Raw genomic sequence first — 27,396 nt, 5'->3', positions numbered from 1 at the left:
AAATGCATTTGTGCAAAAATAAGGCTGAAAACAGACAAGTTCTGTATCACTTGACAGTGGACAGGTAACAAGCATTTACTTATTCTAAGAATAATATTGAGTTAGCTTTAAACAGTTATTTGTAAAAAAACACCAAGTGGTCCTCAAAAGTTCATCATACTCACAAATCCAGGGATTTCACAGACTGTTTCTCGATTATTTTGTTCTGGGTCACAGTAGATTCGTAGTTTTTGTATATCAAACTATAATTCAAACAAAAAACAGACCCATTTTAGAGAACGTGTTGGTAGTCTGACATTAACTTAGTTTAAACTATACTTCTCTTAAATTATATCATCCACAAGTTTAAAAAAGTGAATAAATAAATAAATTAAAAAGCAAGGGAAACTGGAAGCTCTGTGTGCGCATTATGGTTAAAAACCAATTAAAAATGAAAACTGTTTTAGTCAGGCTACTCACAACGATTAATACGTGCAACCAATTAAACATTCTGTAACAGAATTATTTAAAGAAAAATAATCAATCCAATACTCCATTTTCTAAAATAGTAGAAATCATTGGCAATAAATCCAAGCACAGAGCACTAATTACACTGGCTCCCAGCATTATTAGGAAACAACTTACAACAGCACAAGCAAAACCAAGCTTTTCATTTTTACCTTAACAGCTCTGGGATTTTGTTTCTACACTGACCTGTCTCTACTAGATGTAAGATTAGTAAGTTTTGCTGAAGCATCAGAAGGCATCCCTGACTCTTGAAATAACTTGGTTGTGAGTTTAGCTGTATAACGTAAAACATGAAATGTAGAAAAAGCAGCCAATAAAAACACTGGCACCAAGTAAGCAGAAGTTTGTGCCATCCTGCTATACTCAGAAAAATTAAACAGATGAAGTCAGTTTTTCTAGCATAAGGTGCCATGACTGCAAAGAGAAAAAAGCCCTGCTACGCTTATCTGAAATCACAGACCAGAAGTTGGACTGGCAGGGGAAGGAAGCACAGAAAATGGAGTCTGTTAATACCACGCCTAGCAGTATCTGTTCTCAAATTTGAAATGCCCACAATTCACAATTCTTAAGTATGTACACAAATGTATCATCATGACACTGGTAAGCACTTCAGCCATTAAGACCCTAAGTAAATCCAGAACAATTGCAACATATCACTAGAAAACAACTGAATCAGAGCACAGGAGAATGAAAATTCTCCAATGATTCTGTGAAGAAGATTCTTGTAAGACACACTGTATCCAACTCTGACTGATTTCTTTCTTAAAGGACCTCAAAATACTTTTTCACTGAAAGACAGTAAAGACTCCTAAAATCATAGAAACGTCTGAGTTGGAAGGGACCTTAGAGACCACCTAGCTCCAAAGCCCCTGCCATTGGCAAGGACATGCAGATTAATTGAAATATTTCTCTATAATCATAGTTGAAATAGCAATATCCTGGCAAAGTTTGACTGCTAATGCTCTGCAGAATGCGTCACAGAAGTGAAGGGAAATACCTCTTTTACATTATAGAAATCATCTGGAAATATAAAATTGCAACCTGAGGCAGATTTTCTACTTTTATTCTAGTCCACTATCAGAAGAGGATCCAATACAATTCAACATTCCTAAAATGTTTTTGGTTTAGATAACCAGTCTTGCTGCTAACATTCTTTAACTCAGAGGCTGTATTACTGGGAATCTATAAAAGTCCCATTTCTGCAATGACTTCACAGAAAAAACAAGACACAACAACAACAAATAAACAACCCTCTAATCCTAGAATGCACAAAACTACAAAAATGAGATAAACCTGCACTGACAGAAAAAATGCATGATAGAATCATAGAATGCATTGGGTTGGAAGGGACCTTAATGATCATGTAGTTCCAACCCCTCTGCATGGGCAGGGACACCTTCCACTACAGCAGGTTGCTCAGAGCCCCTGTGATTGATTAAAATTCTGAAATCTGTTTTATTTCAATGCCTGAAGTCCTATCAGACATCTGTGACAAACATTCAGTAGTTTTCGCAAAGAGGTACTTTAGTATACAATGTTAGCACCAGAAATGCCGAGTCACACACACGGTGCATCATCCAAGTCTCCATGTATATTTTTAGAGTATGATAATAATAGAACTGATAAATACACTGAGTAAAGACACAGGAAGAGAGAAACACATTAATATATTTTAATAGCAGCAGTAAGGATCATGAAATTAGAGTACATAAAAAACATAGCTTTCAAGATAACTAAGAATAATGTCTGCTTATGTAATTCAGTATTTCTTAGTATTGTTTCCATTACTATCAGTGTAATTAGTAATGTCATTACCACATTGCTATAAACATAAGGAAACAACCTATTTTGTCAGCATCTGAAACACTAGAAACATAATAGTCTTCAGCACTGGTCTACACAGCCATTTTCTCTACAGCATGAAGTTTTAACCTGCTTTTTGGTGTCTGCAAAGAGCTGAAGACAAAAGGACTTCAACATTAGTAAGAAGAGAAGAAAACCTTAGTACACGGTTTCCAGGGTTTTTTTCCATCACAGCAGAATGAAACAGTGGCAGTTTCAGAGCCAAATATTTGCATTATGACAGAAAAAGAGTTAATACACCTTGTATTTTCATGACAGCTAACGACGACAAAGGAACTTCATCAAAATTTTGTTCTCTCCCTCTTTTACCAGCATAACCCATACACTGCTGGAAGGAAATTATATGCAAGTGTCAAATACAGAGGAAACCCCCCTGCTTTGAGACACTGTCTCCCAAATTCAGGTGATCAGATTGCATCAAACTTGTGTTTCAGCAAAAATGAATGTCCCTTGAAGTCAGTGAGAGCAGCTAAGCAACCACCATACAGGATATATCAATTGTGCTCAGTCCTCCTGACCACTTACGTTCCCTCTTAACTACTAAATTTCTGAATATTGAATTTCAGCCTAGTGTACATTAGTAGAGTGCCAATGCAATGCTAAACTACAGTAGAATTTCTGAATTACTGTGGTTTTAGCATACACTTACCTGTACAGTTTCCTCCTTTCCAGAATACTTTCCTATTTGGGTTAGGCCACTGATGTAAATACCTAAAACAGGATGTAACGGCTTTGTTTCAATTTCTTGGTCATCTATATACAAAGTTACAAAATCTTCTGTTACTAGGAGACGAATTTGATGCCAGCCTTCATCAAACAATATCTAAGAAAAGTGGAAGAAAACAGAATTGTTTAAAATAAAATGTCTTCAATTTAAAGAACAATAAAACTACATTTTAATACTTAAATGACTGTTAATGTTTAAGGTGACCAATGCTCCTAGTTTTGTCATATAAAAATTGTAAACTGTTTAGGTAAAAAAGTGTTTGCCAAGTATTATTAAAATTGAGGACATTATATCTGGTAATAATTAATCCCTATCTCAGAATTATTTCAGAACTCACAGATTTTTTCAGTCTATGATCTTGAACCTGCTCAAACCTGTGTTTGTTAAAAAGACGAAACTAGAGGCCTTTTTTCAGCAGTGGTATAATAGCTCAAACACTTCAGCTCTTAAATTATGGTGAAAACAAACTGGTACTTGGAAGTCTTTCTACTTAGTATTTTATGAAAAAAATCTTAAAGAGTACACAGTATTGGCAGAAAGAATGACAGTTTCGTAAGGATTAAAGCAAATGTTACATTCATCATCTCACAAAACCTCAGATTTCTAAAGTGTAAGATTTAAAGAGATTAATTCTAGAAGTCATAGAAAATGAAAGATATCTTTAAAGAAGTATTTATCTAACCTACCTTAGAAATTAAATTTAACTTGGGAAGAATGTCTTCTTCTTGAGCCTACCCATTAATTTCAAAAACAATCCAACTCTTGACTTAGCCTAGGCTAGATGCTTATCTTTTAGCTAAATTTAATAGACATTTATCCCACACTAAATTGACATACATAAGAGTAAAATGATACATGCATTTTTCAGTATGTTACGTATCTTTGTTAGCTTTTGTAGACATAAACAGAAATTATGCTTAAATCACTTAACAGTGTACACCCTTAGCACCTCTGTTTGTTTTTTATTTTCCGTTGCAGATTGGGCTTTTATTTATTTACAAGGGCTCCCGTTGCAAGATAAAATAAACAACAGATCAGAATACATACATTTCCATTTTCCTAAAAGCATAGTGACATTTATAGTGTGCTTAAAAACATAACTCTAAAAAGGGCATAAAATTATTGTTCTCCATGATAGCAATAGAAGCATGGAGAAACACAAAAGAAAAAAAAAGCAGAAGTCTTCTTTTCATGGTGAAGATCATGGATACCTGAGACTGCAGGAATAAGACTGATTCATCACTGTAGCTGCCAGAAACACTTAAATATAAATGAGCATTCCAGCATGATGATGACTCACTCCTTACCTTTACTCGAGGTACAGCAAAAGTAATAACTTGTGTGCCATTTATTAAACTTGTTGTAGTGAACGATAATGTTTTCTCTTCTCCATTAATAGTGACTGCAATCTGTGGTCTCTTATCCAGACTTAGAATTCTCCACAAATCCCATGTCTTTTTTACTTTAAATCTTTGTGTGGAAACAAACACATAGGATGGAGGCAGACCTTCTGGAAAAACATTCCTAAGTAAGAGCGAAGGGGGGGGATAAAAAAACAGTATTTGGACAAGTCTAAACCTTAAAATAAATCTCTCTCATTTTTGGAAACAAAAAAATATTACTAAACTCAGAAGTGCATTTGTAAATTTGAATACCTCGTCAATTCCGACAGATCAACATGTGAGGTCACTTCATAAGCTTTTGCATTAGTGGTTGGTATCTGAATTCTTTTCTTAACCTTTTTCTTCACTCCTAATCCAACAAGAATGTCAAATCCTTTTTCATCTCGAGCTGCCACTGGAATTCGTGTTGGACAAACAGATTCTGCAATGTAATAAACGCAAGTATAGTCCAAAATATTACCCTGAAGTTTCAAAAAGCAACTTTCCACCTTGCCTAATTTTCTTGTAGCTGCCTTTCAAGAAATAAAAGAGAATTGAGAACTGTCAGTTAAATACAACCTGAGAGAAGTGACATGCAAAACCCTCAGAGACATAAAGCAAGAATACCGAGATTTCATAATTTACTGCAATGAAGTTCATAGAATCATTAAAGTTGGAAGGGACCTTAAAGATCATCAACTTCCAACCCCCCTGCTATGAGCAGTGAATCCTAAGACTAGATCAGGTTGTACAAAACCTTATCCAACCTGGCCTTAAAAACCTCCCTGGGCAACCCATTCCACTTCCTCGCTACCCTTATAGTGAAGAATTTCTTCCTAATATCTAACCTAAATCTCCCCTCTCTTGGTTTAAAACCATTACCCCTTGTCCTATCACTATCTTCTCTGATGAAAAGCCCCTTCCCAGCTTTCCTGTCGGCCCCTTGAAGTACCAGGAGGCTGCCATAAGGTCTCCCCAGAGCCTTCTCTTCTCCAGGCTGAACAGCCTCAACTCTCTCAGCCTGTCTTCATAGCAGAGGTGTTTCGTTGCCCTTCTCTGGACCCTTTCCAACAGGTCTGTATCTTTCTTGTGCTGAGAGTTCACATACTATTTTGAATTGTCACTAATTGTAGTTAAAAGGGACTATCTGAATCACCAAAAAAAAAAGTTATTTCATTTCTAAAATGGTATGATTTCAAAATGCGACAAAATTATAGATGTTAATTTCCACAGTGCACTAACGATCTGGATTCATCCCGCATCCCTCCTATGAAACTATGAAACCAAAAAATGGACAAAGGTAGACTTATTTACAACTTCTTTTTTTTCATCTTTTTTTCTTGAAATGGACCCTGATGTAGCCATTCTCACTGGACAAATACTGTGTGACAGATTTTCTGTGGAAACTAAAGTTAGCTAAATATTATCTCTGTTTAATTCTCTTTACACAAAAACAATACCAGGCAGTGGGCCTAAGTTTTCTCAGAAAAAAAAAGTGAGATAGCAGAGTGAAATTTAATGCTAAAGCCAACATTGTATTGTTCTTGTTTTATTAAAATTATGCTACATTATTTACAATACATATATTTTCATCATACATTTCCCATTTTTTCTGCAGAAAAGCATCAGTTCATAGAAAGGTTAGGAATACATTCCAAAGAATGGGTGGAGAGTTCTCTCATCTCCATCTGGACCAGCCATGGGCTGGAAAATGCACGTTTCAGTGCCAGGGAATTATCAGCTCAAAGGTCTAGACTGGCTTCTCTTTGTAATACAAGCAATGCTGCACAGATTCTCTTTCTAGCCAACCCAAGGGCAGTTGGAAGCTGCCCCATTCTCGTGGAGGAAGCAGGATACATAAACTGCAAGAAAATTCAGCTAAGTGTCTGCACAAGCTGTCTATGGTGGCTACCTAGCCTATACTATAATCTTGTTTCCTTACAGCATTTTTCTATAGTTTTCAGATGCAATCCTGTGTAATGTGCTCTAGGTGATCCTGCTTTAGCAGGGACTAGATGATCTCTAGAGGTCCCTTCCAACTCTGACAATTCTGTGAGTCTGTGAGTCTGTTTCCTGAAGCATGAGATAGCTTTTTGATGTTAAATGCTATTATCTAGCACAAAGGAACTTTTCCCAGCATCTTCCAGACATAGTTCTGAGGTCTGCACTGAGTATGGTTTTTAAATGCATTCCTGCCACACAAACTTTTCTATATTACTTCTAGAGAATGTTAATACTACAGGAACATTCAACTTCCAGAATAAATATTAAATATTCCTTAAATACCTGGCGATATTTAGCCATGTGGTACTTTCTAGATATCAGGATCAGCAGGTTTTTGCACCTTGCCTTACTTTAGAACAACCACTAGAGTTCCCAAAAGGCATGAGAGCCCTCCACTAGCAAGGTAGTTCCCATCAGCAGTACTTGCTACAGGAACCACCAAACCTCAGCCTCCTTTTTCCAGAAAGGAACTACTGCTGCTATGCTCTTCTATCTATGTTCATTTAACAAGGAAGTTAAAAACACCAAAGTGTAAAGGACAGCATTTTTTTAGGCAAGAAAACAAAGACAATCAAAAGAAATGCAAAAATTTTCAGGCAGTTTTATGTGGTTGATCATAGCCAAAGCACTGCTCCTTTGTCCTCATGGAACTTCCTCTCCCAAAGTGAATCTTAACAAAATCAATAAAATAATCCACCACTCAGGTATAAAATTTTCAGTTTACTAGACTTGGAGTTCACCTGCTAAAGACATTGTGGTTAGAAATAAAGCTGCCAGTTGGCTCTGATTGCTCTTTGACAGAGACATCTCAGTGCTGACACGAGGGACAGCCCAATTTCAGAGACTGGAACCAAAGAGTCACTCAAAGAGAAACAGTAAGTGGACTTTTGTATATGTACTCAACACTAAGAGATCACTCTGTAAGAGTCGCATCAAATACCACAGCTAAATTTTAAAGGATATAAGTTAACTTAATTCTGAAAGCCAAAAATCCATCCTCATGGAATATAATGTCACTTCTTCTAAACTTTTTAAAGGAAATATTGTGTTTATTTTGGGGAATTTCTCCCTGCGTGATGTTTTATTAAAGAATTTAGCTGCACTTAGCTGATTTCCTTTTTGGACTGACAACCTTACTACATCAGCCACAAGGAATTATTATGATTTTCATATCTGTATCAGGAAATAAACACTACTAATCTCAGCATAAGTATCACCATATTTTTTTCAATTAAGTGAGATCAAATGTAAACTATTTTTCATTCTTACTAAGTGCAGAAATATGGTAGAATTGAAATATGACTTGCATCAATTCTTAGTAATAAAGCATGTATAAAATTGTGCTGATAAATATTTGCTTTATAATAGTCCAAGTGATACATTTTAGAAGCAATTTGCTATCATTTTGGGAAAAGATAGCAGTGAGGAAGCCTTTTTTTACAAAGCTATGAGAAAACTCAATGCAGTCATGCTGCTAGCATTCTAAAGCTAAAAAGACATTTTAAGATGAAAGCTAAAAGTCATTTTGGTCTTGGCTAATTCTTCTGTAAAATCCTTCTAAAAAAGATCGTAACAGCTTGTTACAATTCCAGGCACTTTTGCCAAGTCTTTCTTCTGGGTTTTTCAACACATGCTAGCGGAAGAACTCCTGTTTGTAATGATAGGCTATCCTCTCAGCTGTCAAAAAGAAATGCTAGATCAGGGCTAAGTATGAGCCACACCCAGGGAAAGGATAAAGTAAGCCCTATATTCACGAGACTATGAGAATTGCTCGGCTATTTCAAGGTTCCTAAACTTTATCAATGAAAAAAAAAAAAGGATGGGTGCAAAAAGATACATACTGAAATTATACACGGTGTTAAAGCAACTTATCTTTCCCAAATATATCTATCTTTGTTTAACTGAGAAAATAACAGTTTGGGAGTGATACCTGCAAACAAAATCAAAATGAAACAAGATCTTAGTATCAGGTGCCGTTTCTCATGCATTCTGCTTGTAAAATAAAGAAATGGGTACAGAACTACATTCTGCAAACCTGAAATATGTTATAATCTGTTACTTACCCTCACAGAGTTTCTGCTTTATAACTTCTTTAATTCTTGATATTGCAATATAATCTTCAACATAAAATACATAAGTTGATGACGGCTTGTTGGCAATAGCTTTAAGTTCATCCTCCTCAATTTCTGAGCCAACACCAATAGCAAACAAAGTGATTTTATTTTTCCTTGCTTCTGCTGCTATGTCTTTGACTTCATCTTGGGACTTTCCATCAGTGAGAACAACTGCTATTTTTGTTAAAAATCTTGAAGATTTTGCAAAAAGATGGTCAAAGGCAAACTGAATGGCTCTTCCTGTTCTTGTATTTCCTCCCAAGTAGTGTATGGACTCCATTTCCCTGATGAGGTTCTCAGTGGATTCATGAGTTCCAAGGGGAATTTCAAGTACAGGGTAATCACTGTACTGGACAACTCCAACTTGAATAAACTTTGGCCCTATGTCAAAGTTTCTTGTAATATTGACAAGCCAGCTTTTGATTATTTCAAAATTTTCTGGGCCAACACTGTAAGAGCCGTCTAAGATAAAAACTAAATCAGCTGGAGCAGTTCTGCAACCTGAAAAAAAAAAAACCACACAAAAATGAAATAAATATTTTAGTAGACTCTTCCACTTTCTTCTTCAATGAGAAATATTTTCCATACCAATGGCTGTTTTTATTAGAATCTATATTGAAAAATACATTTCATTTAAAAACCAATCAGCTGAGTTTATCAGAGAAAACAAAATTGTTTCTGAAAGCCACACAGATCCAACTTGGTATCTGAAAACCATACCATTTTCTGTTTTTTACATTATCACTAGAAGCTACTAAGAAAAATTCTGGAATTCAGTTCCTTAGTTGGCAACTGCATTTCATGCAATCAGCAGAGAGGAATATATTTTGGTTTTTTCCACATCTCTTTGTTCTCAGAGATTATAAACATAAAACCCCATTTTTGTTAGCAAACCAAGCACATTGTAGAGGAAGACTACAGTCTGAATACCCCAGAATTCAGCAGTAATATCCAGTCCTTTTACAAATAAATATTAATTTACTTCTGACACTGCTATATGGCACTTAGAGAACTAGTTATTATAATATCCTGAGTCTCAATTGAATGCTACTGGTAGCATATTCTAAAATTAGTAAAATAAAAATGCCCAGTGAACAAGCTCAACCTCCAGAACATAAACCATGTAAACATTCAAAAAACCTAATATAACTGCACAATGACTTAGGCATGGATTCAGCTCTCCTAGCTGTAGTCACTTATAAATGGAGCTTTTAGACTAAACGCCAACTACAAGCCTTGCATCAACACAAGCATTTCCATAGGACAGTACTAGCCATCTTATATGCACATGCTCAGACGGAGGGAAGAACTCTTTAGAGGAGAGAAACACCTTCCATCAACAGTGAAAGGAGCTTAGATAACTGGCATGAGGTGTCAAGGAGATGGCCCAAACCAGCAGAGATTATTTTGATCCCAGGACATATGGAGTCATAGAGATTGCTATGTGTTACTATGCTTTCTGTTATGTGAAAGGCTGAAGCTCCACCATAGGAATGAGAGCTTTGATTTGTCCTGACATCCGCCTATGGACACTTCTGGTGATGTCACAATTTCACTTTCCTTGAAAGCAAGTGAAAACAGTCTGGTAGAGAATTGCTTTTACAATGCAGGGGGTGGTGAAAAGACAATGAGAGAAGGAGCAAGAGGTGAACAGAGTGCATCCCTCTGTAGTTTCAGTTGGAAAGGACTTTGGACATCATTGGGCCATGCTTAGAAGCCCAGCTTAGAGCATGTAGACTGAAAAAAATATGTCTTTCTAGGGACCAAAAGGAATTTTATGGAGTTTATTATAAAATACTGAAAGCTGCTGGATTGAGAGCAGTGTTGCCCTCCACTGGACTCTGTAGAAGTTCCCTGACTCTCCTGAACTGGGGAGCTCAGAACTGGACACAGTTCTCCAGATATGGCCTCACCAGGGCAGAGTAGAGGGGGAGAATGACCTCCCTCGACCTACTGACCACACCCCAGGATTCCATTGGCCTTGGTGGCAAGGGCACGTTGCTGGCTCATGCATAATTTATTATCTATCTGGATTCCCAGATCCTTCTCCTCAGAACTGCTTTCCAGCAGGTCCACCCCTAACCTACATTGATGCATGGTGTTGTTCCTTCCCAGGCACAGGACCCTACACTTCCCCTTGTTGAACTCTTAGGTTCTCTGACCAGCTTTGCAGCCTGTTCAGGTCATGCTGGATGGTAAGCATAGCCCTCTGGAGTGTCAGCCACTCCTCCCAGTTTGGTATCATCAGCAAACCTGCTGAGGATAGACTTTGTCCCCTCACCCCTATCTTTGATTAATATGTTGAACAAGACCAGGCCAAGTATTGTCCCCTGGGGGACACCACTGGTTACAGGCCTCCAACTTGATCCTGCTCCATTAATCACAACTCTGAGTTCTGTCACACAGCCAGCTCTCAATCCACCTGACTGTCCACTCATCTAGCCCACACTCCCCCAGTTTCCTAATGTTATGGGACACATTGTCAAAAGTCTTGCTGAAGTCAAGGTAGATGACATCTGCTGCTCCCTCCTCATCCAGCCAACCAGTTATGTCATCATAGAAGACTGGCAGATTGGTCAAGCATGAATTACCCTTGGTAAATCCATGTTGACCACTGCAAATAACTTCCTGTTCTTCAATGTGTTTAGAGATGACATCCAGAACGAGTCATACCATCACCTTCCCAGGGACAGAGGTGAGACTAACCAGCCTGCAGTTCTCTGGTCCTCCTTCTTGCCCTTTTTGAACACTGGAGTGATACTGGCCTTCCTCCAGTCCTCAGGCATCTCTCCTGTTCTCCATGACCTTTCAAAGATGACAGAGAGTGGCCCAGCAATAACATCTGCCAGCTCTCTCACCACTCGCAGGTGCATCCCATCAGGGCCCATGGACTTACAGAGGTCCAGTTTGGCCAAGTGGTCTCTAACCTCGTCCTCCTCTATTGAGGGAAGGTCTTCCTCTCTCCAGTTGTTTCCCCTTGCCTCCAGGATCTGGGAGTCATGAGGGACAGCTTTAGCAGTGAAGACCAAAGCAAAGAAGGCATTCAATAGCTCTGCCTATTCTGTGTCTTCCACCACTAGGTTGCCTACCTCATTTGTATTTATATTTTCATTTCTTCAGAAGTCATGTTTTGAATAGCTTAATGCTACTTGAGAAACTAAATAAGGAAACTAAAGATTCTGTGAGAGGAAGCTGAGATAACTCCAGCTCTGGGACAGATATTCTTGCATATCTTCAAAATTAGCATCTCACACCCCACCAAACCAAGTTTTATATTCTAAATCTGGTTTATGGAAAAGAAAAAGCTAAAGCAAAGAAGCTTTTATGAAAGACAAAGTTTGGCTGGACCTTAGGAACAAAAGGAAAGTTTACGGCCTTTGGAAAAGAGGGTTGGCAACTTATGAGGAATACCAAGATGTAGTGAAGCTATACAGGGGGAAAATTAGAAGGGCCAAAGCTCAAGCAGAACTCATCTTGGCCACTTCTTACCCAAGACACAAGTTTAAATCAAGACGGAAGCTTTACAGTTCTATCTGACCCCTTAAGCACTTCCCCAACACAAAACAAAATAAAAATATTCCCTTCCTAAAGAAGAAATAAGACATTTAAGTTATTTATGTATTATAGGATTTTCACCATGAAAATAATACTGGGAAAAAAAATCACCATCAACAGAAGCCTACACGTGGACATGAAAAGCTGTATTCTAAATTCAAGGAATGCTTTAAAGTTGCCCTTATCTGAAATATAAAACTTAAGACTTACTTGCTCTTTTTTCCCCATCTTCAGCTGAGATGTAATCATGAAGTAGCAGAATCAATAGCATCTGAAAAAGTGTTACAATCTGTGCCATGTGTATTGTATTTTCAAAGTCTTGAGATCAAACTAGACGGGGAAGAAATAAAAAGAAAATACAGTGTTATTACAAAACACAACCAAGCTTCTGTTTTAAAACCTGTAAATAGGGAGCAACTTTGAATCAAGTCTGCAAGACCAGATGTAAGGCCAGTCTGCAATGGACCACAGACCCAAACAGTGCCTGTCAGGCACATAAAGCCCAAAATTGAGATTCTAAACTCAACAACACTCACTCACCAGCTTTTCTGTGGAAGCTCAGTTTTCACTAGGGCACATTCATACACTTCCGCTAGGTACAGACATAAATAGGTTATATTATCTATTCCAGTCATACCTGTCCCACCATTACCCCACTCCGCATCCATTATCCAGTCAGTGATCCAAAATATGGCAACTGTTTATGTATCAGGTACTGGTGTGGAGATGTTACTTCAGACTCAACCTGCATATTTTAACAGAAACTTTTTTCCCCATTGAATTATTTGGCTTGCCTTCAGAACAACACTGTCTTTGCACTGCTCAGTAACTGACCAACCAACTTACTGCTTTTCAATTTTCTCATATTTACAGGGAAGTCTCTAAACCATTAAAAAAAAAAAAAAAAAAAAAAAAAAAAGCTAAATTCAGGACAAATGTTTCAGTAGCAATTCAAGGCCAATTCACTGCACTGCCCTTCAGTCACTAATTTAAGTATTTTACATTGAGTCAGAAGATTAAATATTCCTCTTCTCTCTACAGGCTTTTGCTTTGTCAGTCATATTAGTCTTCATCTGTTATATACCAGTTTATCACTTACATTCTTGCTGCTTTTATCAGCCCATTTCCTAGAATTGAAATGCCTTCCTTGAATAAGGACAAGACTCCTTTCCTTTTCATATCTTTTCTTCTAGTCATAGATCTTATGCCCACCTCAAAATTATCTACACACTCACCTAAAAGGTCAAATATAAATGAAAATATTTATTACACAACAAAATTAAAAACAAATATATTGGGTGTTGGTGAAAGCTATGAGTATTTGTCCTCTTTATATCACTAATCTTGAATTTTGAACTCTCCAGGGTAGACAAGGTGTCCACCACATTACCAGTAACAAGGTACTAGCAGATGTTCTAAAACTTCTGTAGTGCTGGAAAACACTATTCTCCAACAATACATCAAAACACAATTCAGCCTGCCCACTGCAAGTGCCTCTTAGGAAATGAAATAGGTAAATAGAAATAAGTAACCATTTTCTTTTCCAAGACTAGTCAAGGGGGTAAACTCTGTTATTCATCTTACCTTCCATGAGAATGGGTGAGAAACCAGAAGCACTTTGGGGTCTATGGGATAGGACATGAGATGCACTGTTCCAATGATACTACACAAATACTGGGGTGTTAACCTCATTTAAATAGATTAATTGCCAGTTTCTTGTCCCAACTCTTTGAAAAAGGATCTGTTTAAACTATGCAATTAAGTGTGTAAGTAATGGGCGTGTAATACATGATGAAATTTGCTATAACAACTGTGGACAATTTACAGTTATTATTTCAGACTTGATGGTTTGTAAGATTAATCATTTTTAAATCACTTTCAGCCTTTTCTATAGCAAGTGTTTACTAAAGGGTAAAACATCTCTCACAAGGCCAAACTGAATAATACCAAAAAAAAAAAAAAAAAAGGCAAAAAAACAAGCATTAAAGAAATTAAATCTATGTGGTAATTTGAATAGCAGGTAACCAAAGATTAACAAATGCATTATTTGCGAATATCAGAAAAATGTCAGCCTGTAACTGAAAAAAGACAGACTACTGTACAGAAGGCTGATGGTTTACCAAAAAAACACAATGCTGGCCCCAACAAACTCTAAAATCCTATATATTCTTCCCACCATTAACCCCAAAAAGAAAAGGTCAAAAAATTGATAAGGAATAGTTGTGAAAAAGACAACTGAGGAAAATAATACAACAGTACATTACCTGCTTTTTGGTGTCTGTCATCTCTGTGGTTGTCTAAATGGTTTATTATGTAAAACCCATTAAATTTATGTAAAAAGAGAATAATAAACAAGCAATTCAGTGATTTCACTGCATCACAGAATCACACAGAGAATCACAGAATGTTAGGGGTTGGAAGGGACCTCTGGAGATCATCAAGTCCAACCCCTCCGCCAGAGCAGGACCATCACAGAATCTAGGGCATCAGTCTTAACTAAAAAGAGTACAGGCACTGCTACCCTTGTTTTGAACATTGCACCTTGTTTTGAAAATAAAACAGCACGCTAAATGTACAAAATTGTTTTAACAACACACTCCCTGCAGCACAAAACTTTTTTGTGCTCCATGCCAAAAGCACAGGCACTTCAGGTCAGGTGGGGACACCAGGATCCTGCTTTCTGGCACAGGTCTCCTTTCAACAACCCCTGCAGAAGCCATTAATGCCTTCCTTTAACTGCACCACTCCCTTTTATCTCTGCTCATCCTTCCACAAACATCTACCCACTGGTACATTCTGGGAAGGATCAGAAGGAATGAGGAAAGCTACCAGGAAGAGGAAGATGCTGGCTGGAGTACAGAGAGTGTCAGGGAGACTGGTTTAGGAGCAGAGGGGAAAGGTTATGTCTAAACCACTGCAAATAGGAGACATGGGGAGCTAGATGTAAGGAAAGGAAAATTCATAGGCTATGCTGTGGTGTGCTCCACTCACACACCCAGCAGAAATTCGCTGTCCTTTGAATTTTTCAGTTACTTCTATTATTCATTTGTACTCATCTCATCACATACACATTTTAAATAACAGGCAAAAATTAATGGCACACCCCTCATATGACCCCACTGCTGAGCTCCCAGGAGTCCCAAAAGAAAAAAGGCAGAACAAGAAAGAAGACACTTTTGCAAGTTCCTCCTGGACCCAGCCCCACCAACTCCAACAGCAAGACCTGTGCAGCCCTGCCCTCATACTGGAGGCACATTCAAACCTACTCTTGCTTCACCAGTAAGAGATAATACTGGGAATACCTTCACAAGGCATCAGCCATCAGTGTGGGGGAGTGTGGGAGGGAATTACAGGGCAGGCATCATATACGTCTCACTTCTTACAGTGAAGAATTGGCATTCTTCACCAAATGAAGGCTAAAGCAGCCTTCAGTGCACATCTTTAATCTTGGAAGTCATTAAAGTAATTAAAGTATCACATCAGAACAAGATTTCTTTTGGTGAAAACTTTGTTCCAACTTACTTTTATTTAAAATAATCAGAAAAATAATTGGCAAAACAAGCTTATATGCAGAATCAAACTGTATTCCTTCAAAGATCAATTTTTCCATCTGTTTGTGAGAGTCCTTCTGTATTTCATTTACAACAAAAAATAAGAGACACTGAACTTGAGAACTTCTTTAAAAGTATAAAGCCAAATAACTGTTTAGTAGTCCAAAATGGACTTATTAGAAGAAACCAGAATTAAAAGGATAAACTCAAGACTGAGGCAACCAGCCAATGAGGATTCCAGGAATTATCCAGTATTCAATTTATTTGAAAGAAAATAATAATATAGTACTGTGCATTTGACAGTCAAAAGAGCTACCAAACCAACAAGTCCAGAGACCAAACTTCTGTGTTTTGCCAACACAATAATAACCACACAGGCAACAGAAGTGTACTTGAAACTACTTAACAGAAGTAATACTTGCCCAAGTGCCTTATTGCTGTCATGGAGAAGTCACTAATAGGTGGTTAATAATATAAGCCCAGGACTTATATTATTAAGTCTCCACTGGCATTGCCAAAAGCCAAAATTCATCACTGCTAAAGCAGAGAAGGTTGTCTCTATGGTGGTCCATGGAATTGCTCACTGCTTCCTTCTCTGCCCCTAGGAGCTCTGTAGGCTGCAGTAAGTCACAGTCCTCATGCCAAAATTCTGCTGGTGAAGCTGTAGGATCTGGGTCAGATTGTGAAGGAAAGTACTAAGGGGTGGTAAATCTGTCCCAGCACTGCATAGGCAGAGGGACAGAATGCTCCTTATTGCCATTGCATTTGCAAACAGTACCAGGACTCGATGGTCCTTACAGGTCCCTTCCAACTCAAGATGTTCTATGATGCTATGAAACTATGCTAAGCTATGTGAAAAATGAAAAACCAGAAATAATATTATAAATAAAACTTTTAGCCCCTTTTTCCAAATTATCTGTTGTGATTAGTTTGTGGTTTTACCAAACATAACCAGAAAAACACATTTATCAATCTGCTTCTTCACCTGTCAGTTATACCAGACCACTTTTAGTATATGGAAGCTCAGGGAAGAGAAATCCATACAGGGTTACTAAATAAATACATGTATGTTGCACCCAGCTCAAGTAAAGGGTTGCAGACTGAAAGAGTATTAGTTGATAAATAGCATATATATTACTGTATTTTTCAAGGCATCCCCCACAATGATTTTATTTTTCAACCTTAAATGGGACAGTGCACTGTACCCGAAGGCTTTGTAATTCTGGTGATGCACAGGGTGACAGGAGCAAGCCTGTGGCTATCTCCCAACTCCACAAAACTGCTCCAAATAAAGCTGCAAGGGCCTATCAGATATTAACCAAGACAGGATACTGGGATGGGTGGAACTTTACTGTGACTCATTACGACCACTCTTCGGTCCTTTACTGTAAGCTTTTTTTCTTGGCTTTTTACACGCCACTTTGATAGCAAAAGGGATGTTCAGAGTGAGTAGAAACATTCCCCTGGGGTAAAATGGTCTACCTTGCACAGAGAGATCCCAAACAGCTTATGAAAAGGCCCCTGCTCTGAGCCTCTGAAATTAGGGTTGTAGAGCACAACAGATATTTTTTAGTATCTTTGAGACTTGCATCAGGACTAAGGCAAGTTTCTGTGTATCTCAGATGAAAGGTAAAACCATAGCAGCACTCCTAGGCATAAGGTCCTTGAACCATGACCCACAGGGCAGCTGTATAAGACTCTGTTCAACAATGCAGAGTTAGCAGAATATTACTTCTATCTATATTCACCAAAAGCAGGAGAGAAAGGAGCGTAAACTAAACCCTGTCTGCATCAGCCCTTGCCCTGTAAGTGCATGGTCAGAGACAGATAAATTGCAGCCTCGCAAGTGGAGGAGGAAAACTCAATGAAGTTTGGAATTGGTGACATACTGACTCACCTACTTGCTGTGTCATTTTTGGCAGCTCTAACCAAACTAGGGAACTGAGACAGAGAGAGAGAGAGAGAGACTTTCTTTCTCTGAAAACCCCGGCTTCTCTGAAAACCCTGGCTTCTCTGCTGTATGAAGATTCGTTGCTGAAGAACTACATTGAAAGGAGGAGTTTCTTCCTTCACTTCTTCCCATTGCTAGTTACAGCCTAAGAAGGAAGCCAGAAGGGGTATTATATTAACCTTTTCCAGCATTCCAAGAAAATAACCAGGCTAAAGACTATATATATTATCTTGCCTTCCAAGTTTTAATTAACACTTCTCTCATATTACATCACTGTATAAATATCTCTTAATTCAACTAGAGATCATTGTGTTTGGACTACAAAGGAACAAATATTAAAACATTATGGTAAGAATGATTGAAAGGACATACAGGAGATTCTTTGCATTTCCCAAACTTACGCAATATTAGAGAAATTGCACAGCAAGAGAAAAGCAACCCTGAAAATCCTCATTTATATGCATTAAATCATGTGGAAAAGCAATGCAGCATTGCATCACCTTCTTTTTATTTTTCTTCTCTCTGTTTTCAATATTAACTGGTTTTCCAAATAAAATGTTTGGGCAATTCACATTTAACCTTTTATTCCTAGTTCTACCTTATACTACCAGCCCTAAGTATTCAAAAAGTCTATGAGTTTACTCCAATTCAGTTACTTCTAAAAAGTAACAGATCTGAATTTGTATTTAGTTCCACTTGGATTTCAGTCCCATTATGCATTCATGTTTTCCACATATTGCTCCTCTTAATTTATTTTTCTTGGTGGGCACAACTGAGGTTATTATGCTTGCAAACATTCAAAAGAATAACAGCATTTGCTGGGAAGGGTGCAGCTGTGAAGACTTCATGAATTTAAGCTTGGTTTACACATACATATATGTACATAGATGCAAAATTGTGTACAAATAGTTAAAATCTCATACAGTGACAAGTACATCAGTATTCCCCACAGCACTTCTTTCTATTTCTGTATGGGAATGAACTACTGGCACAACCACCAGTACAGTGACATTCATACCAGAAGTGTCCTATAGCATTAAATATATGATTGAAGAGTAGTTCAGATGATTTTTTATTAAGAGGGGTCAAGAAAGAGAATTAGGTGTTTAGGTTACATATATTGTGAGTATTCTTTGTTCTTTTATTATAGCTAGTACTAATGCAACAAGAATGAAAAATAATTGTAAAATGGTTCCATTCAGGCTAACAACTACTTACACTTATTTTATAGAAGACTATATGGCTATACAAAGTATGCAGTTAGAGTATATTGCTAGAGACATTTTATTTCCTAACTCTGCACTCAGGAAGAAAGCATTGCCTGGATTCCCTTAAAAAGAAAACTCCAACAGGGCTTTTGCTTGGGCCATTCCCACCATTCCCACTACCTTTGCTGTCTCTTTTTACAACAGTGGCAGAGCCACAGCTTTCCTTCCTCTCCTTCTAAAAGTCCAAAAGCTTACCTGACAGACTAAAGAACAGAGATCTTCAGGAAGAGCTGAAGAAAGAGATGGAAGAAGTGAGGTGAGATGCAAGCAAAGACCTCTTGCAGCTGAATAAGTGAATGTATCAAGTCCACAGCTGCAGCAACAGGAACTCTGCAGTGTGGACAGCAAAGCAACCTGGCTTTGCTGAAGGTGAATGTCTAAACACCTGCAGAAAACGAATTCCTCAGAGATACAGATGCTGAAGATCAACATAAGCAGCTGATACATATTATAACCCAATAAGCAGATGCATACTTCTGAAAGCAAGTAATTCTGTCGGTGGGATGGGCTGCCTTTATTTTTTGCTTGATTCAGTAATGCACAAGAAATCCACAGACTCCATCAGTCTACAGCAGAGAAAGTCTGTATTCAAGCTCCAACATCTGAAGTCACAAAGGGCTTGTATTTTTAAATCAAATTTATTCTGGCACTTTCAACTTTGTTGGACTTGTTCCCACTCCAAGAGGATGCTGTGCCAGGTGCCAGCAATTAGCTATTATGGGTTAAAGAAAAAGGAGGCTTACCACAGCAGTTGAGCTTCTGGACTGGTACACAACTGATTGGAAAACAATATAGGATGGGCAACTTACATAAGCAACCACAGTTGGCAGCTCAGCATTCTGGCTGCAACAAATGAATTTGAGGTCTCAAACCATGATTTCATCCTGCCTGTGAAAAGACCATGCTGTTATTTTTCTCTTTTATCAAGCTACTTGAGGTTCTACAGAATTTTCCCTCCTTGGATGAACCCAAGGAAAACAAAACAGTTTATCAATAGGACAGAATCTGAAACACAAACTATGCAGTTGAAATTAACATAGCATATAATAATAGGACTCTCAATAAGAAACATTTGAACCTACTCCTACAGGAAATCCACAAGTTTGAATTTTGACTGTGCACATGTACATGTATCTAGGTTACCAAACAGGGAAACAGAAAACAACTTAATGCAAATGACTACCTGGTGCAATATTTTGGGAGACTATTGTGTCTGAAACAAGGAAAGTAGAGTTCAACTGGGTCAGTGACAATTGTTGGTAAATAGAATGAAAACAGTCACTGGGGACTGTAATGTAGTAACTGGAAAATATATATATAATCGTTATATATAATTTCTTATAATTATACATAATTCAGCAATAAAACCACTATAGAAATTGGTGCACATATGAGAGAAAGGTAAAAACAATCTTTAGCAACTAACATTGACATAAAGAGACACAGAGGCAACATAAAAATGGAGCCTACCCAAGTAAGAGCTTCTAAGACAATTTAAAGACTATATTTGGGTCATGCCTAGTTGACAAGAGATACACAGACCTGCTCAACCATTACTGCTGTAGTCTCAAGGTCCTCAGAAGAGCAAAGCCAGCCAAGGATTCAGAAACATTGTCAGTGCTACCAAATTCAGCCAGGTCCTGATATGTCAGATACACATTTCTGTCAGTAGCTCCTCACATTTCTTACTTTCCTGTAACTGTAACTTACTTTTCCTTTTACTGTAACACTTATTTTCTTTCCATTTTTAAACTTTTGTTCTCCACTTTTTAAAAAGGAAGGGTGGAGCTGGCTTAGGTAAGATTTCTTTGCAATGAGATTGCAACATTTGCTGTGAAAACAAGAGAGAAGCAGTAAGAAATACACAAGTGGTATTTTTAAATAAGTATGCTATGTGAAGGAAAGAATAAGCTTGTGAGCTCTGTTTGCCTCCAGCAAGTAAAGGCCAGCATCAGAAACATCAGGTATTTTTTATTTGTCTTCCTGTCTTTTTCTCCTATTCATTTGTCTTGTTTATTCCTCAAACAGGTTTGGCTTACAGCATCAAGCACAATGGATCAAGCCCACTAGTGTTATTCATTGTCTTTTTCCACAAATTATACTTAATGCTATTCTCAGTGTTAATTTAAGTACTTTCAAATGCTGGAGGGGATAAGAATGATGACACAGACCCCTGCTTTAGCTGGAAGTTTCCATTTGAAAGCTTAGTCCTTTCCAGTTCTTCAACTGGCCTCCCTTTTTTCCCCTCATTTCCAGAACATTCACTAAAAAGCAAAGCAGATTTTAGTATTTTTTTAAATAGCAATCCGCAGTCATGGGAAAAGCTGGATAAAGTCTCTGTTCAAGCTTCAAAACTTGATGTTATTGTTTTACATTATAGAATAATCAGATGCTTATTCCACTTACATTAGTACAACAACCTTTAGAGTAAACATAAAGGTATCATGAAGTAGAGTGGCCTTTAGGACACTTTCTTCTTTTTGAAGAAAAATATCTAATCTTCCTTAAATTACTCAAGTACACCCTTTCTCTCCCCAGCCTCCTTAATCTTTTCCACTGTTTAATCCGCCCCATTTTTAAGAAACTGCATCTTATTTCAAATATGAGTTTATCTGAATTTCCAGTTTTCCTTTTTGTTACCTTTCCTTTGAACTCTATTTTTGCCATGTTTTTGAGGTGTGAACATAGAGCAAGGCACAATATTTTAGCATGTTTGTTATTGTAAAACCACAGATCAATGCTCTGTTTCTATTCAAAAGCCTTGTACTTCACACATCCAAATACAATGATATATTTTGTCCCAGCCCTGCAGCAACAGTGCATATTAAGGTGATTATCTAACTGAATAGTGACATCAAAAAAGAAATCTCTGAAGTAACCTAAGAATAAACTGATCACAACAATTATTCAGGATGGTCTCAGCAGCACTGCTCTTCATAAGTACCTTGCAGTGTCTGCTAATGAACCTGGATCTAATTATTTAAATAATGAAGCAATTTAGCTTAGGGAAGTGGGGGGGCAGGAGGAGAGTGCAGCATTGCTACAAGTAACTAAGAGAGGCCTGAGAGGAAGGTCAGATATCTGGGAAGACTCTGTACAACTCCTGGGGTATGGGGAGCAGGGAGGGGGAAGCTACATGTCATTCTGGTTAATATTGTTCTGGTGCTGTGGGAGTCTAAGTGGGAGATATTAATAAAATCAGGAGGGAAGAATAGGGCTCCCCAGCCAGCCACTGCCACCCCTTGTATCTTTAACTCTTCTCTTGGCAACAAGACCAGCAGACAGCTGAGTAACCAGGAGACAAAGCTTGGGCATTCACAGTACAGCCCACACTACAGCAGCTACTCTGTATCCCCCCATCTCATGCAGCCGTATTCCCGCACCAGATATCTACCAAATGTCTTGCAGTTCGAAGTCAGCAATGACAAGTTGTTGGTTTATTATTATTATGACACCTCAAAGGCGCTTAAGGAGAAATTCACCTTGTACTGAGAGGCAATAGGAGCCTTTGTAGCAGACACCCACCAGTTCTTCAGCTCTCAACTTTCAAAGAGGCCTTTTATTGTCTGTGATTCTTTAACAAGTAGTGGTGGGTTTCCCCCTTTCATGAGTAACTCCAGCTCTTCTCTTCTGATTTTCAGGGGTCAGTGTTCGTATTAACATTTTTTAAACATTCCCTATGTGTCTTTGTGTGCTTGAATTTTGAATTTATCTGAATCATTACTGTCTAGCTACCACATTCTTGTTTTACAATGACCTATACCTTTGTTGACAGCAGGGAGTGATTCTCCTAGTACTAAACTAGCAGAACCATAAGTAGTACCATCTCACTTCTCCCTAAGAAAAAGTTCCCAGAACCCTGGAATACTGCTATAATAATTTACCTCCAGTATCTTTCTTTTTTCTTTTCTCTCATTCCAGACAATCCGAGCCACTGGCCACTTGGTTAATCTTCAGACATTCACTAATCAGGAATTAATAATACAATAGGATTAACACTCCAAATCTCAAGGGTACCATGAGGAGAACTACTCAAGTATGAGAGGTGTTTTCTTTTACAACAATTGCAACAGTCAGGGCCGTGCACATTTGTTATGCACTTCGAAATTCTCAGAAATCTCAATATTCAAAACTGCAGAAAATTATTACTCAGCTGCCCCAGACAATTCCCCACAAGCTGGCACTGCAAGGATGCAGTTGGGGTAGAGGGCAGCTTCCTGTTCCATCTTGCCAGGTTATAGCACATGGGAAGAAGGCAAATTCTTTCCTCCCACTCTACATCTACAAAGAAATCTTCAACATATGGGACAGAGAGTCATCCAGGCCCCACGGATGAGATTTGCAGTGATCCCAAACAGTCATAAGCACTTATCACCCACATACCTCCTAGATTTCCACCAGGGAACCAGAGAAGTAAGGCACTTTTTTTTTTCCCTCTTTTGAGCAATAATTAAATATTATTTAGCAAAAAGAGCATGCTACCTCAGACTACTCTCAGATTATATTTTTTACAATATTATAGCTGACACAGAAAATACCTGAAGATTTTTCCCATTCGGCCTCCTTCATGCCACTCCACTTGCAACTTTTTAAGAGAACAGAGAAATCAGTTCTGCCCTTTGTTTCTTCTAGTCATTAAGGGGCCTAGAATTCACTAATAATTCATTTCCGAATCAGCCAGTGTGTCTTAAATTAGTAACAGGTGAATTAAATAGCCATTAGAGGTTAGAGCAGTTTGGGCAAAATTTTTTCTTTCAAGAGCCCAGAGGAATTTTTCCAAAGTAGTTTCCATCTCTTAAAGCATACAAAACATGTGTAACGTATTTTCCATCCATTAAGAAATGTCTATTGTCACCAACACAGGTTGCCAAAGACAGCATAAAACAACATGGCACACTCACTAGGACATATGACAAGTTTCCTACACTGTATATTGATGCTTTTGGATAGACGTGAACAAAGTACAGGTCATTCCTTCTTACACAAATGGGTATATATCTTACCTTTCAGAGAAATACCACAAATTAAAAAGTCAGATTTTATATTGTCATAAATTCTAATACATGACTTTCAAAAAAAAAATAATGAAAGGAATACAATACATTATTATTTGTGCCAGAAATTTGACATTTCTAAAGATGCCAGATGCATTTTCAGACATACTACAGAGTTATTCAAGTTGAGAAGGGCTTTTTTTAAAAAATGTCACACTGGTGCTCTTAGAAAAATGTGTAGGTTTGGGTCTGGTTTGTTTGGTTGTTTGTTTTTAAAAGCTGGATTTATATACAGGAGAGAATTCTAATATATTCTGTGCTGCCACGAACACAAAATCTTGAGTGTCACAATGTTTCAGATCAAACACAGTGTTTCCAAGGTTTATTCTGGCATTTGAAGCTAAGGATTATACAGCTGGACAAAAGCACCATGCATGCAGTCTTTGTGACTTCATATAAAAAAGCCTTGTGGAGATAGGTTCATCTGTTAAATGTCAGTTTTTATTTGTATTTCTTACAATAAATGAAAAAGCCATGGTTTAAAAGCATTACTAGGACAGATTCTTCAGACCATGGGGCTCCATAGCCTCCCTTTTGGGAGTGATTCTTTTTAATTATATCCAGTCCTTAGCCTTCTGTAAGGACTTTTAAGAGTTTGACCATTTATCACCAGAACACCAAACATGCTGCAGGTAATAAGAGCAGGTTTTTACACTTTTTGCTCCAGTTAATTTGGTGCAATACTTGGTGCAAAGTATTTCCTTACAAACCAAGGTGCTGCTAGTGTCCGTCATGATCCAAAACAAAACCTCCAGACTAATCAGAGTTCAGTGCCTGCATTCATGCTATAGAGCACCAACGTAAAAGGATTTATTTTATATTTGCGCTCCATGATGCGTAACAGTCATGTTCATTTCTATAGTGTCATTAGAAAATATCTAATAGTGTTTAAGTTGTGGGATTCATAAACTGTCAAAAATATAGTAAGCCAGCAGCATGAACAACCATTAAACAAACATGAAACAAGATTAAGAAAAAAAAAATTCTATACCAAACTTATCCAACAAGATAGCAATAAATAATTTGTAAGACAATACAGAAAAAAAAAAGATCAAAATGGATGCAGATGAAGGGTTTCTAAACATATTCCTTTTTATATTATGTTCCCTGTCTCTGAAGTTCACTTCACAGAGAAAGTCTGAGTAGACTTAATTAACATGAAGTTAAAAAGATGGGTACAAAAATGCATTAAAATTTTATTTCTACATTTCAGTCCTCTGCTAAGCTAAGAGGTAAGAACACCAGTATGACTAATAGTTGTTGAAAATTCTGTACCAGAAGGCAACCTCCTGGAGTCAGGCACAGCCTTTGCTGGGCAGCTCTTGTCCATTGGTGCTAGAGAGCTTCACCAAGTGTCAGAGAGACACTAAGAACCATAGAATCACAGAACGGTTTGAGTCAGAAGGAACCCTAAAGATCACCTATTTCCAAGCCTCCTGCATGGGCAGGAACACCTTCCACTAGACCAGGGTGCTCCAAGCTCCATCCAACCTGCCCTTAAGACTCCATCCAAGCTGAACTTACCCAGATGTTTAAAAGCTAATCACATATATAAACAATGGGTTGGAACTTAGGAAAATGCTAAAGCTATTGAGTGTGCTGTTGATCAGAGCAGTACGAACAATATATTTGTGTGCTTTAATTTTGCAGCTTTTTTTCAAATACAGCAACACACACACAAGGTTTGCCATTATCCTTGACTGAATAAATCAGACTTTTCATATAGCTTTCCTCTTAACCTAATAAGAAGCATAACCTCTACCATGCTTGGCATACACACCTCTCACTTTGGTCCAGTGTAAACAACAAATGCTTTCTGAATGATGCAGCTTGATTTCAGAGGCCTAACACCCAAAATGAACCAGATCTCCAGTATTGCTCCACATCAGCAATGCCACAAGGATCACTTTAGAAACTGAAAATACTGATACCTACATTTATGGCTCTCTGCAGTGCTCGTCAAAAACGGGCTTAAAACACATAATACCACTCATAATTACACCATACCTCATACTTCTCTTCCATTCCACCTCTATCCAGAAGCTCACTGTTTAAACATTTATCAGAAATGTAAAGGTAAAATATTCAAGCTGCTTCAGATTGAGGAAGGAACTAAATCCCAGTCTTCTTGTCTGACTAATACTACAACCGCATTACATAAAATGTAAAAAATACTGCTTTTCAAAGATCTTGTGCCAAGAACATGTCTTAAAAACTCCTGCTGGACCAGGATCCACAGGTGAGACAGAGAAATTCCTACCCTGTAAATCTTTCTAGGAATTGGGCTTGTGCTAAGTATCTACTGTGCCACACATTTCTAGGCATGCCTAGCATCAGATGTGTAGGTGTGTAGGAATTTTTATTGACAGAAATGTAGGCATAATGACTTCAGTTACTCCTGGGGTTGAGTAGAAGCAAGATTCTCTGGCAGTGAAATGTCAGATCTAGGCACTGAGAGTAGAAGTTACATACCAAGGTACTTAGGCCTTGGTTGCATACCAAGGTCCTCGAGGAAAACTACACTCAAGACTCATTTCTGTACCTGAGAACAGCCTTTTCTAAGTAAGCCCAAACATACTAGTAATGCAGTAGACACATGCTCTGCAGTAAATTCTGTGCTTCAAAACAGAGATGCAAAATTTAACTTAGGTTCTGTTTGCTGAAGCTAGACTCCCAGAAACCCTGATTTCACTAGTCTCTCCTTCTCAGGTTCATTCTCCCAATTTTCTGTGTTCCCATGTGTCCCATTGGAAACCTGAAAATCAAGTTTCTTTATTGTGATTTGGCAAATATCACTCATCTACCTTCAACTATATCACTATGCTCCTCACTGTCTGCTCACAAAACCCATTTTTAGAAATGTATAACCACTCACCCAAAGCACTTCACTGGTCAAAGGCTCTATACAAATTTTATGGTCCAATTATTAACAGCTCATTCATCAGCACAAACCAACAGTAAAATTAACACCCCTGGGTTTGGACAAAACCAATCATCATGCAGACTGTGTCACTCCTTCGACTTAAGATGACTGGGTGGACTGCTGTTTCCACCCAAAAAAACAGCCCAAAATAAACTAATGGCACTCTTAGTGGAACATAAAATCTGTCCCTGGACTGTAATTTGTTGCATTCAGACCTCAATAAACATAGGACTGTCTGTAGGACTGGCTCTCCAACCAAACAAGTCAGGAAGTCATCAAAATAAATGAGCACACAATACATTGTATAGCTTGAAACTTTAAATAAGGGCTGTTCTATTTCCAGTTCCAGGATGATATGCTATGTTCTAACCTCCACCTAACATTGCTTCTCATGTAAAAGAAACAAACAAAATTCAAGAAGTATTCTTTGAAATTCTATTTGAGATTCTATTCCTTGAAATTCTATTCCCCCAGTTTTGATACTATATGTACAAAAT

General features: G+C 37.9%; 1 protein-coding gene across 1 annotated transcript in view; it reads right to left on the bottom strand.

Annotated features, from left to right (window-relative positions):
* COL21A1 (collagen type XXI alpha 1 chain) overlaps positions 1-27,396 on the bottom strand; it is a 102,881-nt gene that overhangs the window by 66,372 nt on the left and 9,113 nt on the right. The window contains exons 2-7 of the mRNA XM_051614894.1: positions 12,363-12,482; positions 8,547-9,098; positions 4,753-4,921; positions 4,405-4,621; positions 3,020-3,193; positions 165-242 (exon numbers count right to left, since the gene is read on the bottom strand). Of these exons, the coding sequence (XP_051470854.1) occupies positions 165-242; positions 3,020-3,193; positions 4,405-4,621; positions 4,753-4,921; positions 8,547-9,098; positions 12,363-12,450 (1,278 nt within the window). The 5' untranslated portion in view covers positions 12,451-12,482. The remainder of the gene's footprint in view (positions 1-164; positions 243-3,019; positions 3,194-4,404; positions 4,622-4,752; positions 4,922-8,546; positions 9,099-12,362; positions 12,483-27,396) is intronic.

Source organism: Apus apus, chromosome 3 (assembly GCF_020740795.1).
Source record: "Apus apus isolate bApuApu2 chromosome 3, bApuApu2.pri.cur, whole genome shotgun sequence".
NCBI lineage: Eukaryota > Metazoa > Chordata > Aves > Apodiformes > Apodidae > Apus > Apus apus.
This window is presented reverse-complemented; position numbering and strand designations above follow the sequence as displayed.